Consider the following 18,046-nt stretch of genomic DNA (forward strand, 5'->3'; position numbering starts at 1 on the left):
CAGAAGGATTGCTTGAGCCCAGGAGTTTGAGGTTGCTGTGAGCTAGGCTGACGCCACGGCACTCACTCTAGCCAGGGCAAAAGAGTGAGACTCTGTCTCAAAAAAAAAAAAAAAAGAAAATGGCCTTAGACATGGCTGTAACTGATCAAGGAAAAGGTGGAGAGGGAGAAAGTGAAGTGGAATCCTGGAGAACACCCACACGGCTGAGAACGATGAGCCAACAAAGAAGAGGGAATGAGAACAGAGCTAGAAGCAGAGCCGGGAGAAAATGGTGCCTTGGAAGCCAGAGGAGGTGAGGTTTTCAGGACCAGGGCCTGAAAGTGCACGGAGGGTGCACATGAGCACAAGAAGAAAGCCAGGCGAGGAGAGAAGCCATAACTAAAAGGAACAAGTGACCAAGCAAGAGTCACGTTCTGCTTCACTGGTGTTAACATTTAGGAAGGAGTGAGAGAGAGGAGGCTGAAGACACAGAAGCCAGCCTTTTTCCAAAGCGGAAGGCCGTTCACTAAGGCAGTGCGATGTGTCTACCTCCTTGCACAGCACGACAGACAAAGCAGCTCATCCACCTGGGACCGTCAGCGCAGGCCTGTCCAGGGCTGCACCTGGGCATCTCTCCCAGCCCTGTGGCCACTAAAACACGAGCACTGAAGTTATTCTGCTTCAACACCCCTGAAGTCCCTTGGGACTTTCATGATCCCTTAATAGCCTCATGCCAGGTTTGATTTTTTAAAACATTATCAGGTGAAAATTGAACCCTTGCTAAAATTCTGATGGGATTTTTCTGTTTCAACTCTGGTTTGTACAAACAGAGCAGATGGGAACACATTACCATAACATAGGGGCTCTTGGTTGAAGCCATCTTCATAATTTTTGGAATAAATGATCTATACCTTATTCATCAATAATAAAACTACTTAAAGTTTTACTGACTGACATTCTTTACTCAGTTTCAAAAGTGATATGAAAACTGCTAAAGAAGGAAAGTATAATTCTGATTTTTTCAATCAATTCTCACCTTTTTCTTCACTAGTTCTCACTGAATTCTGAATGCAATTTAACTGAAGGTTAAAATGCCTCGATCATGGTTTGTCCCACATACTCAGTAGTTATTCTGTCTTGGTGCCCTATCTATTTAAAGTTCAACACATGACAGAGTTAATTGAAGGGGTGACTTTAGGTCAACTTTCTGGCCCTTGGAACTCTCGATTTTTCCCCACAATCAGCAGGAAATTTAAAAAGGAGGGAGTGACGTGTACATCAGTCTCTGTCTTGTCAATCAGTCATTTTAAAGCCCAATTTCCTTGTCTTGCATCACATCAGAAGGGAATGAAACAAAATTCTATTTTTTCTGCACCCTTCCCCATCAGCTCTTTTCGGTGAAAACTGTTGGTTGGAGGCTACCTGACTCACCTCTTCTCTAAATGCCTCTTGTTACTACTTACAAGTCAGTCAAAGACTGCCTCAAATACAAAGTTTTCCAAGAATTTTCCTTAAATAACCTGCATCCTGTACACTGAACAATACAGTCTGAATTAAATCTAGCTTTTTTGTCAGAATTGTAACAATCATCCATATAACTTGAGTGTTCACTCATGTGTGTGCCATAGTTGCTTCGGATATTTTTGTTTTTGTTAAAATAAAATATCACAGATGCTTTTGAAGCCCCCTGGCACCCTTCCCAATTCCATTTCTTTCCCTTTCTTGAGAAAGGTAAACACCATCCTTCATTTTGTCTTTATTGGTTTCATGCATATTTTTACACATACAATGCAAATATGTTTCTGTAAATATCTAATAATCTTTTACCTGGTTTTGAACCTCATATCAATGGCATCCTAGTCTACATTTCATTCTGCACCCTATTTTTTTCACTCAGATTTATGTTTATCCACTTGGAAATACATAGCTCTATTACATTTATTTTAAATATATCTTGATAGTTTCTCTCATATGAATATACCATACCTGATTATTTATTGTCTTATTAATGGACGCGTAAGGGCTCTTTGTTTATCTATGTTACCATCACAAACAGTGGTGCTATGGACATTCTTGGGTGTGTTTCACATACTCATGATCAGAAGGGCCAGGCCACAAGTTATGCGTGTCTTCAACCTCGCAAGAGAGTGTGCAGCTGCTCTCCAACGTTGTGTCATTGACAGGCAGCAGCACACAGCATGGAGCAGCTTTCAGGTAAAAGCCACCCTACCCCAGCCAGGCCTGCGAAATGCTCTGGGGCCTTGGGGAAACGGAGTTACATTGCCTAAATGGAATCACTATTATAAAGATGAAGAGAAATTGAGGGCAAAACTGAATGAGAGATACTCTAGAGCAAATAAAGTGTCCACCAGAGTGAGGTTCAGAATATAGAACAGCAGGGCATTTGAAAAAGCAGGAAATGATATAAATGTATGAAGATGACCTAATATAAAGTAAATTGCCTTTTCTTGGCAAAATACTTTGACGCCAAAAAAAATCAATTGAAATAATTCAGATACTGCAGTCTCCCATAAAAGCAGCAAATCTGTCAAACTTCTGTGAATGCCCACAGCAGCCTGTACTCAGACGAAACATCACCTGCAGATGATTCCTAGTGACTTCTGGAAGGACCTTTAAATGTCATCTCTGTGCATACAAATCTGCAAAAATAAACTTTTTTCACCCTTGAATCACCTATTCACTGCTTGGCTTATATTTATACTTGCTATTTTAAAATATTGTACATAGACATATGGAAATAATATTCATCGGAAATCAAGCAGGTGGGGGGGTGGGCAAATTCACACCTAACGGGTACAATGCACACTATCTGGGGGATGGGCACACTTATAACTTTGACTCAAACAGTGCAAAAGCAATTTACATAACCAAAATGTTTTTACTTCCGTGATATTCTGAAATAAAAAACAAAAATAGATAAATAAATAGTGTGCATAGAATGTCTTTGCTATGATTTATAAAAATCTGGTAGCAATGGCTGCCTCCTAGGAGAAGGACAGGGAGTCTGGGGATGAGGAGTGGAAGGCAGACTAGAGAAGTATTATTTAGGCAGAATTAATTAATAATTTTAGAATGAGGCTAATACTTTGTCCTCTCAATCCACAGAAACCTCTCTAAGAGCATCTTAGCAACACTTGTAGCCTTTTCTGCAAAGCATGCCCTGATTGCTCCCAAATGGAGTCTAGTCACCCAGGCCCACAGCATGCAGATCTCCTGAGAATCAACCAAGAGGCTTATATTTGTGAGTGACTTACATATCTCCTCCCTTTTTTGCTCTTTGAGGACAGGAACAATGGATTTTCACTCAAGATCCTTCACCCCAAGTAATGTGCTTGGCATAGTTGGTGCTTAATAGATACACTTTTAGAATAAGTACAGTGAAATGTTCTTCATCATTCAATGATTTTAAATGACCCAAGGAATGTATTCATTACTTTTACTTGTTTTATATAGTGATGCTCTTTAAAAGTTTTGTTCAGAAAAAGGAGAAAACTCTAATGCCCAAAAATGTTTCAATGTAAGCCCTATGAGGGCAGGAATTTTGTCTGTTCAATTAACTTCTGTATCTCAAGCATACTTGGGCTAGTACCTAGCATATAGTAGGTGCTCAATAAATACGCTGAATGAATAAAGAGGCTTGGCTATGAAGTATTCTACACACTGAACAGAATCCAGGTCCTTTTACTAAGTGTTTAAATTTATTTATGTGTTTTAATTGGTGTAACATATACACAGCATAAAATTTACCATTTTAACCATTTTTAAAGTTCAGTGGCATTAGATATATTCACATTGTTGTGCATCTATCACCACCTTTCTCTATTAGGTTTTTAAATTTTTAACCCCAATCTGCAAAATTGCATTGTAAATCATTAGAAAGAGAAAAAAATTCATTTTTATTACATAATTGTATAATGGTAAGAAATTAGCTTTTCCTATTAGAAGCTAGCACCCGGATGATCCCTTTAGAAACCTCTCTCTTTCTTTGTATCTCCATTCCTTTCTCTGTCTTCCCCTCCCCCAGGTTCCCTTTCCCCTCTTTTCACCTTCTGTCAACCATGTACCTCTTATCTACCCTCTGTCACCCAAATGTAACTTTCTCATCAAATGTTAGAGTGTGGAAGGGCTTGGAGTTTATAGAACCCAAACCCATTATTTTGCATATGAGGAAACAAAGTCCTGTAGAAGAACGTACACATTCTCCCAAAAACAGCAGATGTCCAATCAAGACTATAATGTTTCCATCTTTTCATCTACCAAGTCACTCACTCCCTTCTCTCTCTGTGTATTGTTTTTGGGGTAAAAAGTTATAAAAGTATCTGCACCTGAATAAACAGTTGTGACTCTGAAGTCTAACTTCTAGATTGTGTGTGTGTGCATAAGAAGGGTCAAACCAACCCAGAGTTTGTTCAGTATTTCACCTGAAGTCCTAGGATTGCCCATGTTAGAGAGGGAGAAAATATCTTTAATGACAATCCAAAATGGAATACATGGAATCAATCCTCTAATTGACCCCTACCAACCCTACAGTAAAAGAATAAATAAACCGACCTTCTGGAACAGAAAAAAGGCTCTTGACTTTGTTGACTCAATAAAAAGAGCTCACTCCTGCATTCCCTGACCAGCTGATTCCTGATCCAGATGATGCAGACATGACCTCCTGAGGAAGAGCCTGATCCAACCACATATGACAACGAACTTGGGAAACTGTGAGCTGGAGAGTAACCTCCCTTAGGACAAGAACCAACTATGCCTCTTTGTCCTCTCTCCATGCCTAGCAAAGGGCTCTGAACACAGCAGATGCTCAAAACACATCTCTTGGCTGGGCATGGTGGCTCGAGCCTGCAATCCCAGCACTTTGGGAGGCCGAGGCAGGAGGATCATTTGAGGCCAAGAGTTTGAGACCAGCCTGAGTAATAGTGAGACCCTGTCTCTATAAAAAAAAATTAGCAGAACATGGTGGCATGTGCCCATAGTCCTATCCTCTCAGGAGCCTGGAAAGGGAGGATCACTCGAGTGCAGGAGTTCAAGGCTGCAGTGATCACACCACTGCACTCCAGCCCAGGCAACAGAGCAAGACCCTGTCTCAAAGAAAACAACAACAACAACAAAAAAAAAAAACCATACATCTCTTTACCCCATCCATTCATTTGCCCACTGAGTCAAGGCAGTGCATGCCATATATAAAAGATTATGGGTGCTCACATGTGTTTGTCTGTCTGTATGACTTAGGTTTAAGATTTTTAATCAATCAACCAACAGTTTTTCAGGACCTACTAAGTACAGAACCCCATATATGTTTTAGAAATTAAATAGTTTTTGGACAGGCGCCATGGCTCACACTTGTAATCCTAGCACTTTGGGAGACTGAGGCAGGAGGATCACTTGAGGCCAGGAGTTGAGACCAGCCTGGGCAATAGCGAGACCCCATCTCTACAAAAAATTTTTAAAATCAGCTGGGCATGAGGCTCATACCTGTATTCCCAGCTACTTGGAAGGCTCAGGCAGGAGGATCGCTTGAGCCCAGGAGTGTGAGGTTGCAGTGAGCTGTGATGTTGCCACTGCACTCTAGCTCCAGCAACAGAGCAAGGAAAAAGAAAGAAAGAGAGGAAGGAAGGAAGGAAGGGAGGGAGGGAGGAAAAAAAGAGAGAGAGAGAGAGAGAGAAAGAAAGAGAGAGAGAAAGACATTAAATAGTTCCTGCCTTTCAGGAACTCAATAAAGAATGCAGACAGAAGCTCAGGCTCTGAGGTGCTCAGCTAATGAAACCACATGAACTCCAGTCTATGTTAGGTTTGCCCTCTCTTTTCCCCACAGCACCCAAAGCCTCTCTATGGTATAAAATTAAAAGTAATAGAACTATATTCATGCATCACTTGAAGACAGGGATTTTTTCTAAGAAATGTGTTGTTAGGTGATTTCAGCAAATGACACAGAGTGTACTCACACAAATCTAGGTGGGCTAGCCTACTACGCACCTGGGCTGCGTGGTAAGGCGAATTGCTCCTAGACTCCAAACCCATACAGCAGGTTACTGTACTCAATACTGTAGACAGCTGTGACACAACGGTAAGTATCTGTATAGCTAAACATAAAAAAGGTGCAGTAAAAATACTGTACAAAAGATAAAAATGATACACCTGTATAGGGCACTTACCACGGATGGAGCTCGCAGGGCTGCAGGTTGCTCTGGGTGGGTCAGTGAGTGGTGAGTGAAGGTGAAGGCCAGGACATTACTGTGCACTATCGCAGACTTTATAAACACTGGATGCTTAGGCTACGCTAAATGTATAAAAAATTGTTTTCTTCAATAATAAATTAACCTTAGCTTACTATAACTTTTTTACTTTATAAACTTCTAATTTCCTAAAATAATGATAAAAAGCATAGTATAGTAAATACAGAAACAGTAACACAGTTGTTTACTATCAAGTATTATGTACCATACATAATCATATGTGCTAGACTTTCATACGACTCGGCAGCACAGTAGGTTTGTTTACACCAGCGTCACCACACACACAGCAGTAATGTGTTGCACTACAATGTCTACAGTGTCACTACAATGGAATTTTTTGCTCCATTATAATCCCACGGGGACACCATCATCTACGTGGCTCAGTGTTGACCAGAGGTTGCTACGTGGCACAGGCTATATTTTATTTTTGGCTTACTCGTCATTCTTCACACTTCCTAAAGGCAATCAGTCACTTTATGGCTCACTGACCATGTACTATATTATATATTGATTAGTTTATTAGATATTATTTTTATGCCATAGGTATTTATTTATTGTCATCTCCCCTCCCTGGAATGTAAGCTTCTCCATTTTGTCCAACACTGGACCTGATGCCCAGCCCATACGCCCTCAATAAATATCTGTTGAATGAATAAATGTGTCCTTCATGTCTATAACTTCAGCATCCACCACAGTGAGCAAAGGAAATACTCAAACATTGCATGACAAAACGTGTATGAGTTTTGGTCAGTGGGTCTCCAAATAAGGTGTGTGAACCACCTTAATTACCTTAATTTAGAATTAAGATTCTAAAAGTATTACTTCCTCTTTATTTTCACTTTGGGAAAAGGATACGCCAGTGTATTCTCCACTCCACCCCTGCCCCAACAGATTCTAAGGTGACAGCAGAGTGCAGTGGGTGAGTCCCAAACCTAGAGCCAGAACTCGCGTTCCGACACCCTTGTTTCCTAACTGTGAGACTTGGCATGTGTTTTTACCTTAAAGTGCCTCAGTTCCCTCAACCGTAGAATAGGAATTAAAAATAATATTAATACCCATTGCATAGGGCCATTACAAACAATTGATTGGCTAATATATGTAGAACTTTTAGAAGAGTACCTGGCATCAAGTTTAGCTATAATTATTATTAATCTCTTTCCCACCATGTCAACAATGCAAGTAATTTTTAATGGAATCAGGGAGAGGGACAGAAGGGAAGAAAGGAGAAGCATGTGAGAATTCTGCGAGTCAATGATGGACAATTAATAAAATATAGATTTAGTGTAATTGACCTTCTGCCAGAAACATTCAAGTAGCAAAGTTTCTTAAAGTATAGAACGGTATACTTAAATTTAAGCCCAAGTTACCATGTCATTGGCCTCATCTGAAACAAAGTATGTGCTTGCTTTTTGTAGAGGCTGTAGGATCTATGTAGTGAAGTCCAAGAGAATTTTCCCTGATGACGGGAATGTTCCCTGTAATCTGCACTGTCCAATACGATAGCCACTAGCCACATGTGGCTATTGAGCATTTGTAATGTGGCAAATGAAACTAAGAAAATGAATTTTTAATTTTATTTAATTTTGGCTATTTTAAATTTAAATAGCCACATGTGGCTTGTGGCTACCCTATGGGGCAGCATAGCTCTAGCGGATGTGATATACAAGCTCCTTAACTTGGTGCTGGACAGTGCTTCATCTCCTCACCCCAGAAATCAACACTCACAAAGCCAAACTGCCATTTCACACCTCCACGCCTCTGAAGCTGGTCCCTTTGTCTGAGATGCCTCTCCTCCCCATCCACCTCCAAACCTCATCAAAGTCTTGTTCAGATTTCATTTCCTCAGGACAAGTTTCCCTATCCTCTTCCCACCTTTTCTCCTCCCACTGCCGAAGCAATCTACCACTGCTTCCTCTGTGTTTCTAAGAATCTCTTTCTGTTGCTGCTGTCATCATCCCATAGTTGTAATTTATTTTTGGTGACACTCACAGACTATGAGAATTTTGAGGACCAGGTGTTATCCATCCCTTTATCCTAGTGATGTGTGCCCATCCCATAATACATGTGCAGTAAATTATTGCTGATCACATTAATTTTTAAATATGTGCAATGTTTTTTAAAAATTATTTTCAGAACATTGACAACCACTCTGTGATTATGGAAACATTTAGGTCAAAGTCCATTTTAAGGCAAGTTTTCAAATAATTAAAAATTCTTAGAGTATCAGTTGAAGCTCTACTTACTTCAAACCATGTTAATAAAACATGTCAGTACAAACCAAAGAATATAAGTGTTCGCTTAGAGTTCCCTGGAACAAAATCCTACCTATAGCTGCTCCTCGTAAGGGTCTGGAAATCTCTTGGATTTCAGAAACTGATCTTGTCATTGATCTGTCCCCAGTGCCTTCAGTGACTTACTAGGGGAACATGGATGAGGTTTAAAAGCAAGAAGATCAGAGGAGCTGATTTAAGACTCCTCATGGATACAGTAAATAGGAATTCGGGGTAATCTACCCTTGCTGCACCCCCCTATCCAATCCTACCTCCAGGAAAGACATAATTAAAATCTTATCTAACATGAAAAGTAATACCCATGGGTGATGTGTATCTGCACAGTCACATGTGTTATCCAAAAAATAATTGTGTGTTTCCCTTATTCCTTGGCAAAGCTTTTACTCAAGAAATCTTCCTTTGGTATATTATGTAGCATCAGTTGCCATATTAACCTGGCCTGAAAGCCACACTGGTTCATTTTTTCGTCACGATTTTCTAACTAATTTTTTATTTGGATTCCCACACAAGTATTCCTACCATTAGAGTAAGCTCTTGATGGATACATTTCTATGAACCTAATTTGTATAAGATATTCCCAAATACCAAGCATCTAACATGTGTATTTTACAAATGATTGTCTTTTCTGCCCTCCAGGAACTTACAGTTCTGCAATGCAAACAAATAGATACACAGTGACCAGAAATGCATACCGGTGAGTACAGTATGGCAGCAGGGCATTGAAAAAAATGGATTTCAGAAAGACCATGAATCCCGAGGACTTTATCTTCAAATCATATATAGATTTGACTTTTATTTTCATATGAATTGTGAAGTTTTCTTTTATTTTAAAATGCACAAACAGCACTTTCTAGCGTAATGAACATCAATTTAACAAATGACTGGGTTCTTCAGATCATTCAGATAAATCTCTAATTTTCCCATGATATTGATAGATTTTAAACAATCTTTTCTCTGGTTTTCCTTTCCTTTTTCCCAATACATATCTCCTAGAATTTTAATCTAAGAAGATGTTTCAAAAAAGACAAAAGTCAAAGGTACCTTTTGAGCCTTCTCAGGAATAATGTAAGATAAATATATTTCCCTAACGTGCCTTAAATTTAAATATAGTAATATCAATTTGTCATTTTCACTTCCTTATAGAATCTGCCCATCTAGGAAGAACACTGATTAGGTCTATAAATTATGTTCTACATATTTATTATTGGTGAATTCTACTAATATAAGATGCACTTATTTCCAAAATGTATCTACTGCTGCTCAGAAAAGGAAGACCTGGTTTTCAAAGATCATGCTTGGGGTTAAAAATGAAGATAGTGACCTTAAGTCTCTCAAGATTTGTAAGGCTGGCATGCCATCTATCTCAATAATACCTAACAAGAATGTCAAATGGACAGAAACAGCCATGGTAAGCGGGTGCCTGCAGCTGACAGTGATTGCTGTATTTTGGGTGATGGGGAGCAGCATTTCTGTTAGTTCAAGTGAAATACAATGCCCTGCCAACTCTAGGTATCAGTGTATTCAATACCCCTGCTGTGCCATGTCCATTTTCTGTTGCTGCAATTAAAAATTAGTTGATACAAAGTCAAAATGTTGTACATTCTTCCCCTATCCCTTTCCCTGTCACTGTGTTTCCAGCTTCACCGGAAGAACATGTCACTATGGTAACCAATCCCTCTGGTGCACAGACCAAGTCAACCTTCCTAGTCAGACTGCCAAGCAGAGCACCAGGGAATCAAAGCCCTGAATGGAATCACCAGAAGCCACGAATTCCACCCCCCTTTCTCTAAGTGGGGTTAACCAATACCAGACAGAAAGATACCTGTCTTGTTCTAGAAGGCACCCAAGAAAGGAAACTCAAGAATGTCCTTCAGCAAATCCTGCCAGTGTTTGCCAGTCTTATTAACTTGAATTATCCCTCACATTCAGCTAACTTCCTCCCATTTCAATGTTAAAGAAGGCAGAAAATGATAGATAAAATAACACTTTATAAATTTGAAAACTGTTATAAAGTGATCCATTGTCAACAACTATTCTATTTCCTCTTGTTTTCCTACTTCTCAAACCAAAGTTGCTCTCTTCTGGAATCCCCTAATATCCTATACGTCTTTACAAAGTTGTAGAGTTCCAAATGGGTCACTCTGCTCTCATAAGAACCTAATCATGAAACAAACGGGATATTTGAACATTAATACACCCATAACTAAATCAGCTAAAATCCCCAGTCATTCTAAAAAAGCTACAAAACAAACCCTAAGATGGATTCTCTCTCTGAAGCTACCTCACCGAAACCTGACCAGGCCACCTAGACCATACTCACTGCTTGTCATTCTTAAACAACTGACTTTTTTTTCAAATCAACGATTTTTTTCTCATCAACGCAAATTTTATAAATCAAAGAACAACATCAGTTCTCACAGATATTATTTTAAAACATCAGCAAACCTCACAGCATTATAATAAGAAACATTAAGGACTGCTTTACGCCTTGGCCTCAAGGCACTTTGCAGATAACAGCATGGTTGTCGCCTTGGCATCAACATTTATAGTTGAAGAGAATGAAAAGGGGGGAGGACAATATCCACAAAATCAGCACATCTTCCCAGGATGTAGCTGCCATAGAAGAGAACATATTCCTTTCTTCAGAGCAATATTAATACACATTCAAACAATATTCTAGTGGGTTGAGGCAACAGGATGGTCCCCAATGTATAAATCATAAAAGATTTACAAATTGCATCAGATAAGCAGAATTTTTTTATTTATGTGATCCTACCAAAGCGTCAAATAAATTTTTATCATCAGTTAATGCAGATTGTTTTCTGTTCTGGTACACTTTGAGTATTTTTTTACATAAATCTTCTAAAGGTCTCATTTTTTTCCTCTGAAATGCCCACTTTGGTGTCACCCAAAGAAATACTTTTTGTGTGCTTATTAGACCCTGCTAACACTCAGCGCACACAAGTCGTTACTGTCAACCACTTTTTCAAAAGCAGAAATAAAGAACTGTGTGACGATGCTACTGGTCAACAGGCTTTGAGCTGCTGTAGAGCAGGGCCTATGATTTACTGATGTTTATATGACCAGTGTCTGCACCATGCCTGGTATAGTACAGCACTCAGCGACCGTTTCTGGTGTGAATAAGGCCTTCACTGTGAGATGTTCCTCCCAATTTCCCTTGATTGAAATCAGTTCAACAAAGATAAAATTAGGAGCCTATCTACCCTGCCCCCCCACACAAACACACAGATCGCTCTTAAAGGGCTTCCTTTAGGAGCACGAAAACCGTTATAGATTCCGCTCCTTCTTAGAGGCTGATGAAGCACCACCCTGGATAAAAACCCCAGACCGTGCGATTCCACTCGAATCCCGACAGACAAGCGCAAGGCAAGAGGCAGGAGGGAGAGTTAAGCCTCCACTACGCTTCATTATCAGCCACAGGGAGGCAAGTTCTGGACACTTCGAGGCTTAGCCAGGCCTGGATAACTGGACGGCTCGGAACCAGATCTGACAGCCTGTGGCCAGGGGAAGAGAGGCGAGGGCTGCGGGGCCTAGAGGCGCCGGGCTCTCCGCAGCGCCACGCCTCGAGCCTGGCGCTTACCTTTCCGAATGAGGGCGGCGATCTCCGGGTCGAAGCCCTGCCGGTGGCACTTCCTCCAGAGGCCCATGTTGGTGGAGTTGTACTGCCGGCTGCACTCGTCCGCAGGGCTCATGGCGAAGAGCTGCCGGCGATTCCGGGCCCGCAGGAGTTTGCCCTCCCAGCGGTCCAGGCGCGAGCGGCTCGCCCGGAGCGGCAAGTTGTTGTTATTGTTGTAAATGAAGCCAGGGTCGACCCGGCGGGTGTTGAAGGCCTTGCACCTGTCCCTGTGCTTCCTGGCGTCCGTCTCGTACCAGTGGTCCGAGCAGATGGCCACGGCCAGCATGCCGAGGGCGCAGAGCGCTAGCGAGAGGCCCGTGTAGAGCAGTAACCTTCCGGCAGCCATGCCTCCGCTTGGCGGCTACACCATGGGCATGATCCGCCGCAGCCTCGCCTTCCCTCGGCGCGCCCGGAACAAAGCGGCAGGCGGCCGAGCTGGGGGTGGGGAGGGGGACACGAGAGGGACTCGCGCGGCGGCGCCCCCACGGCCCCCGCCTACCGGTGCGCGGCCCGGGGATGCGGGGATGGGGGCGGGCAGCCTAAAAAGTTCTGATCCGGAGAGGCTCCCGCGGGCTCCTGGGCATCCTCTGGGGCAGGTGCAGCCTCCGGCGGCGGCGAGCCCAACACGGCTGCCTCCCGCCCCCTCCCCGCCCCGCAGGAAGCGACTGCTCCGAACCCGCCGCCTCGGCGCGCAGCCCGGCTTGAGCGCCGCTGCCCTCGGGCCGGAAACTAAACGCCAAGTGTCCTCGACTGCGGTGGGGCTTGCTGGGGCTTCTTTGTGCAGGGTGGTGACGGGACCGACTCGCCTGGCTTTCTGCGGGAGACGGGGGGTGGGTAGTCAGGAGGAGCTGCTGGACAGCAGGATGCGGCCGGCAGGCAAAAGAAGCCTCCAGGTGCCAGGGCTGGCTGCCCTGAGTCCCGCCTGGGTCTCCTGCTCAGGGACTCTCCCCCTTCCGGTCTGCAAGCGAAGACCCGGGGCGCGCACCCAGAAATGTTCTTCTCTGGGCCGGGTCTTTTAAAAATCTCCGTCCTCTGGTCACCAGCAGGTCCCTTGCTCCTCTGGCCCGCGTGCTGCGCTCAGAGGTGGACTCCCAGCGGACGCAGTGTCTCGGCCGACCTTTCCCCGGGAGCTCCCTGGTCGCCTGCCTCCGGCCTCGCCATTCAGGAGGCCCCTCAGGCCGACGGCGCGGTTACCCTGGCGGCGTTACTGGACGAGTCCTGGCCCAGGGTTTGCGGAGACTGGGCGGCACCTGGCGGGCGCGAGGGGCGGGCTGCGCCGAGAAGGGCGCACCGGGCAGCGCGCACGGCGCAGGGCGCTCGGAGCTCGGCGCGCGTCGCCTTCAACACCATGGACAGGTCGCGCCGTCGCGGCGCGAGGCCGGCCCTGCAGCCAGCCCCCGGGGCGTCATGCCGCTCTCCCCAGCGCCGTGTTCTTCCTGGAGTGTCCACCCGGCCGCCTCCAGACCTGCCTCTCCCGCGACGCCTCCGCCTCACTTCATCTGGCTCCGGCTAGCCCCGGGAGCGTGCTGCCCAGGTGCAAAGAAAATGCTGCAGGCACCGAGAAACCCCCCCCAGCTCCGGCCCCTCGAAACAATCCGACCCCTTCTCCCGCCACCTGAGCCCCTGGCACTCTGGCACCCCGTCTGCTCTGCCTAGCTGGGCTCAGCCGCTTTCAGATTGCACCATTTTCTTCGCAGCCAACCCCGCCGCCGAGATGCCGGCTCACGGCAGCGTACAGAGAATCCCGTCCCGGCCTCGGCGTCCCACGATCCGGTTCTCGGCGCGCGGTGGTCGCCGAGGTGAATGGGGCGAGGGTGGGGGAGGGAGGCTGGGTCGCTCGGCTTCCCCTCCCAGCCTGCTCCTCTAGCCGCTGCGGCTCCGAGGCCTCGCAGGCTCGGCCTGTGCCCGGGAGGCTAGAGAGCCCAGGCTGCGCCCGGGGGGCTCCAGAAATCGCATCGCCCGGTTGCGGGCGCCGGAGGAAGCCGCTGCCGCGCTCTGTGCTTGGGCGCCGGGCGCTGCAGCCTTGGCTAAAGCCCACAGACGAGAACACGGAGCGCGCAGCCAAAAGCTAGTGATGTCATCTGTGCAACGTGAGCCTCATCTCTTATTTTTCTAGCCTCCTTAAAGATAAACTGCACCATTTCCCAGGCACGAAATGTCTAAGCCTTATTCTTTGACCAGGCAAGTCAATGGTGTCTAGATAGGCATGTGCCCTACCACATACATATTTATGCACATATACACATATGTGGTATGTAGCATGTTTACATGCATTATTATAAATTTAGGGATGTTGCCTACGTCTCCTATTTCTCTTTTCAGCCATGGAAATCTCCCTCAAATCCACCACAGCTCTTTAGAGGAAAAAACTGCTTATTGCGGAGTCGGCCTTCAGAGGGGCTGAACGAGCTCCCTGCGTCCCCGGTTTCCGTCGCTGGTGTCGGGTTGCATTTCATCTTTGTTTTCCCCAGAAAGCCACAGTCGCTGCCTTGCTAGCTACAGGAGTCTCCGCCCGCCCGGGGCTGGCTGAGAGCGGCGGCTGGGTTGTCACCGCCAGCCCCGGTCCAGTCCCAAGCCAGCTCCAGGCACCTCGACACACACCCACCTCCCCCTGCCCTCTCTGCTCAGCAGGAAAAGAAAGAAGAGATTTGGCTTATCCATTCAAGACTAGAAGAAGAGAATTTTAGTGGGGGGGGGGGGCGAGTCGGTTAGTAGAGATTTTGAAAACACTCGAGGACTCATGCTTTGAGAAGGGAGGTGGGGTCACAGAAAACCTCTGCGCGGATTTGTCGTTTGTGTGGGTGGCCGCTGGCTTTAGGCGATGCGGGGGCTCTGGGGGGTCGTGCGGGACCCCAGACCTTGAGCAGGTGGGCCCCAGGCGATCCCCAGGCCCCTGCTTCGCTCACGTGAGACCGCGCCGCAAAGGCTGGGAGCCTCCCTCCCTGCTTCAAACACTGGGGTTTTCACTCTAATGCTCGTCCCTCATTTTCACCCTCACTCCAAAGTCGAGATCCCACACTGCCGGGTCAAGAGCTGCCCTGGGGGAAAAAAGACAGTCCGGCACCCTGCTTTGCACAACGGGGCTCGTGGGCCAAAATGAGCGCACCTCCACCATATTCTTTTTGTCATTTTTTTTCTCCTTCCTGAATTTTGAAAATCGCGAACAAGGCGTTTCAGTGCCATCTAGTGGGGGAGGGGCGTGCCTCGCTTTTCGTCGCCGGATCCTGCAATGGGATTTGCTGAAGGGACAGTATAGCCTGGGATGCCCGCTGGATCTGGGGTGCCTGGCTGGTCGAACGGCTGCAGGCATGTGTCCTTGGCCAGATCCCCGCCCTCTGGGTTCCCTAGGATGTCGAAGCAGAGCCAAGCGACTTTGGGCACAGCGTCTTCTCACCTTACTTTCTACTCGCCTCTTTACCAGTTCGCCCACCCCGCAACCTTGAAAATAGGAAAACAAGCGCAAACACTTCACACACGTGCAGACGTCTTAAATTTCTGAAGCCATTTTCTTCCGTAAAGCCCAGTGCACTTTCGGTCTAACGGGGTGCTCGCATTTGACAATAGGGAGGAAGCGGAGCGGTGAAATGACATCTACAAGGTCACTCAGGAAGTCGAGGCACACAGCTAGCATGGGAGCCTTCGTCTCCTGGTGAAACCGCCCTATATACAATTAATAAAGGGCCACAAGGTGAGAACTGTGGTTGGGGAAATACGTATATAACCAGCCATCGTTCCCTAGCTTGCTTTCCTATAATTGCCTAGTATTCAGGAATCGCATAGCTGATGATCATAAAGATTCCCAGCTTTCTTCAGTAGATAACATCACCCTTGTGAAACCTAAGGCTAGTTTTTAAGATATCTTCCAGGCCCTGCATTCCGGTGGAACGGCTGACCCACCCAAACCCAGCAACTGATTCAGTAGATATTGCGACTCCCACCCAAGAACCAACTCAGCAAAGAAGACAATTTCTACACCCCTTTAGCTCCGCCCAGAACTCAGCCAATTAGCAGACCCAATTGCCTAGAATTTTGCCCACCAAACTATCTTTAAAAACCCTTCTCCCAAATTTTCAGAGAGATGGATTTGAGAACTTCCTCCCATCTCCTTGTATGGTGCCTGCAATGTTAAACTCTTTCTCTGCGGTAACGCCTTCTGTCTCTATATTGGCTTCCTCTTCAGCAGCGGGCAATGAACCGGTTCCCAACTCTCATCTCTTCTTAGAACTGGCTGAAGGTGCTCCTGAGACCTTTAGCGGTCCAGGAAGTTGCCCGTTCGCAATACATGTACCTGTTTATTTTGTCCTCATCTTTCCTCCCTCTCCTGTTATTCCACCTCTTTTGTGCTCTTGCTTTTTAACTTTTTCTCTTAGGCCTGCCTCCCAGGATGTGCCTTACCCACTCCCTTCATGGTCCTTAGCAGTTTTGTGATCCTGTCCCTTCTTAGAGAAGGGATCCAAATGGTACCCTTCCCTTCTCTTTTCTGAACATCATTAAAATTCCATTTTGAATTTTTTGTCTTTGATGAAATCCCAAATATCCTATAAAGACATTGATTTGAGGCATCCTCTGAAGTGTAATTATCTTGGGCATCCCTATACTATTGTGGGATGATCCCGGTCTTCAGGGCTAAGATGGTCAATTCTTCCTCCAGACTATATGACTGCATGACTACCTTTTTTTCAACTGAGTGATCTAGGTTTCTTCCCTCTGTCTTCTTCCAATTCCTTCCACTCCGTTAACTATAGCATCACAATCTCTGTGTTGCCAACCCATTACTAACCATTCGCACCAGCGCTGTCCCAGGATCACAGAATCTCAAAATCAGAAGGAACTTTCGAGTCAGCCACACAACAATGCATGAATCTCTCCTAGAACATTTCCCAAAAAGCTGCTGCTTGCACACTTGAAGTGATCAGGAAATCACTCTGTCTGCAAGCGGCCCACTCTACTACTGAATAGTGTGAGTAGTTAGACAGTTCTTCCTTATACTGAGCCTTATCCTACATCTCCATAACTTCTACACATTGGCCTTTGTTTTTGCCTTCTAGAGGCCCACAGATGATGCCTCATTCATCTTCCATTTAATGATCCTTCTTGCACTTGACAGCAGCCATCATGTTTTCCCTAAGCCTCATTTCCTCCAGGCTAAATATACCTTGTTCATCCTTTCCTTGTGCTTGCTCTTCTCTGGTTTCTGATATCTCCTGATTGTTAGTGCTCCTTTTAGGTAATACCTCCTTCATCTGACAGTCATGTAAACCTATGAAGAAGAAAATTTGGTCAGTCTGTCATGTTTTTACATGACTTATATAGAGTTCTAATGATCCTCACCTCCTCTTATGGGACCCCATAAGTCATCCCTTTGTTATGCTATCCTAGAAGCATGCCCCAAAATGGCATTAAGATCATTGATTTACAGTTTGTGAAATCTACATCTGTGAAATTTGGAATTCCATTTGCTCACACCACCACTCTTTTTAAAGCAACATTCATATTTTGTAAGCTTTCTCTAAGGTCACCAACAAAGGTTGAGACATCATTGACAGTTCTCTCAGTTTCCTGGAATACAGTTCATCTAGAGCAGATAGATGCTTTCCTACAGTTTCTTCACCCATTCTGAACTGTCTTCAGTTACCATATTTGTTCTACCCCACACCCCACCTTCATTGTGAAAATCTCCCTCCTGGACATTGTCAATTGAAAGCAAAATAGAAGTGGATGAGGTGTGCTTTCTCTTTCCCATCTATATCAATATTACACCATGTGTCCAGAGAAAAGGCCCCCTGCATGTTCTTATTTCTGCTTTCACAATTAGTTTTGCAGTTTGGACATTATTTGTTACCCAAAAGTTATTTTGAGCTTAAGCCCTCCTGACACAGTTC

At 45.1% G+C, this 18,046-nt stretch overlaps 1 protein-coding gene across 1 annotated transcript in view; it reads right to left on the reverse strand.

Annotated features, from left to right (window-relative positions):
- The window catches only part of TMEM178B (transmembrane protein 178B), a 367,840-nt gene extending 355,044 nt beyond the window's left edge, over positions 1–12,796 (reverse strand). Inside the window, exon 1 of the mRNA XM_012649757.1 lies at positions 12,129–12,796. Within this exon, the coding sequence (XP_012505211.1) occupies positions 12,129–12,510 (382 nt within the window). The 5' untranslated portion in view covers positions 12,511–12,796. The remainder of the gene's footprint in view (positions 1–12,128) is intronic.
- Between the last annotated feature and the right edge of the window lie 5,250 nt (positions 12,797–18,046).

Source organism: Propithecus coquereli, unplaced genomic scaffold, assembly GCF_000956105.1.
Source record: "Propithecus coquereli isolate 6110/MARCELLA unplaced genomic scaffold, Pcoq_1.0 Scaffold302, whole genome shotgun sequence".
NCBI lineage: Eukaryota > Metazoa > Chordata > Mammalia > Primates > Indriidae > Propithecus > Propithecus coquereli.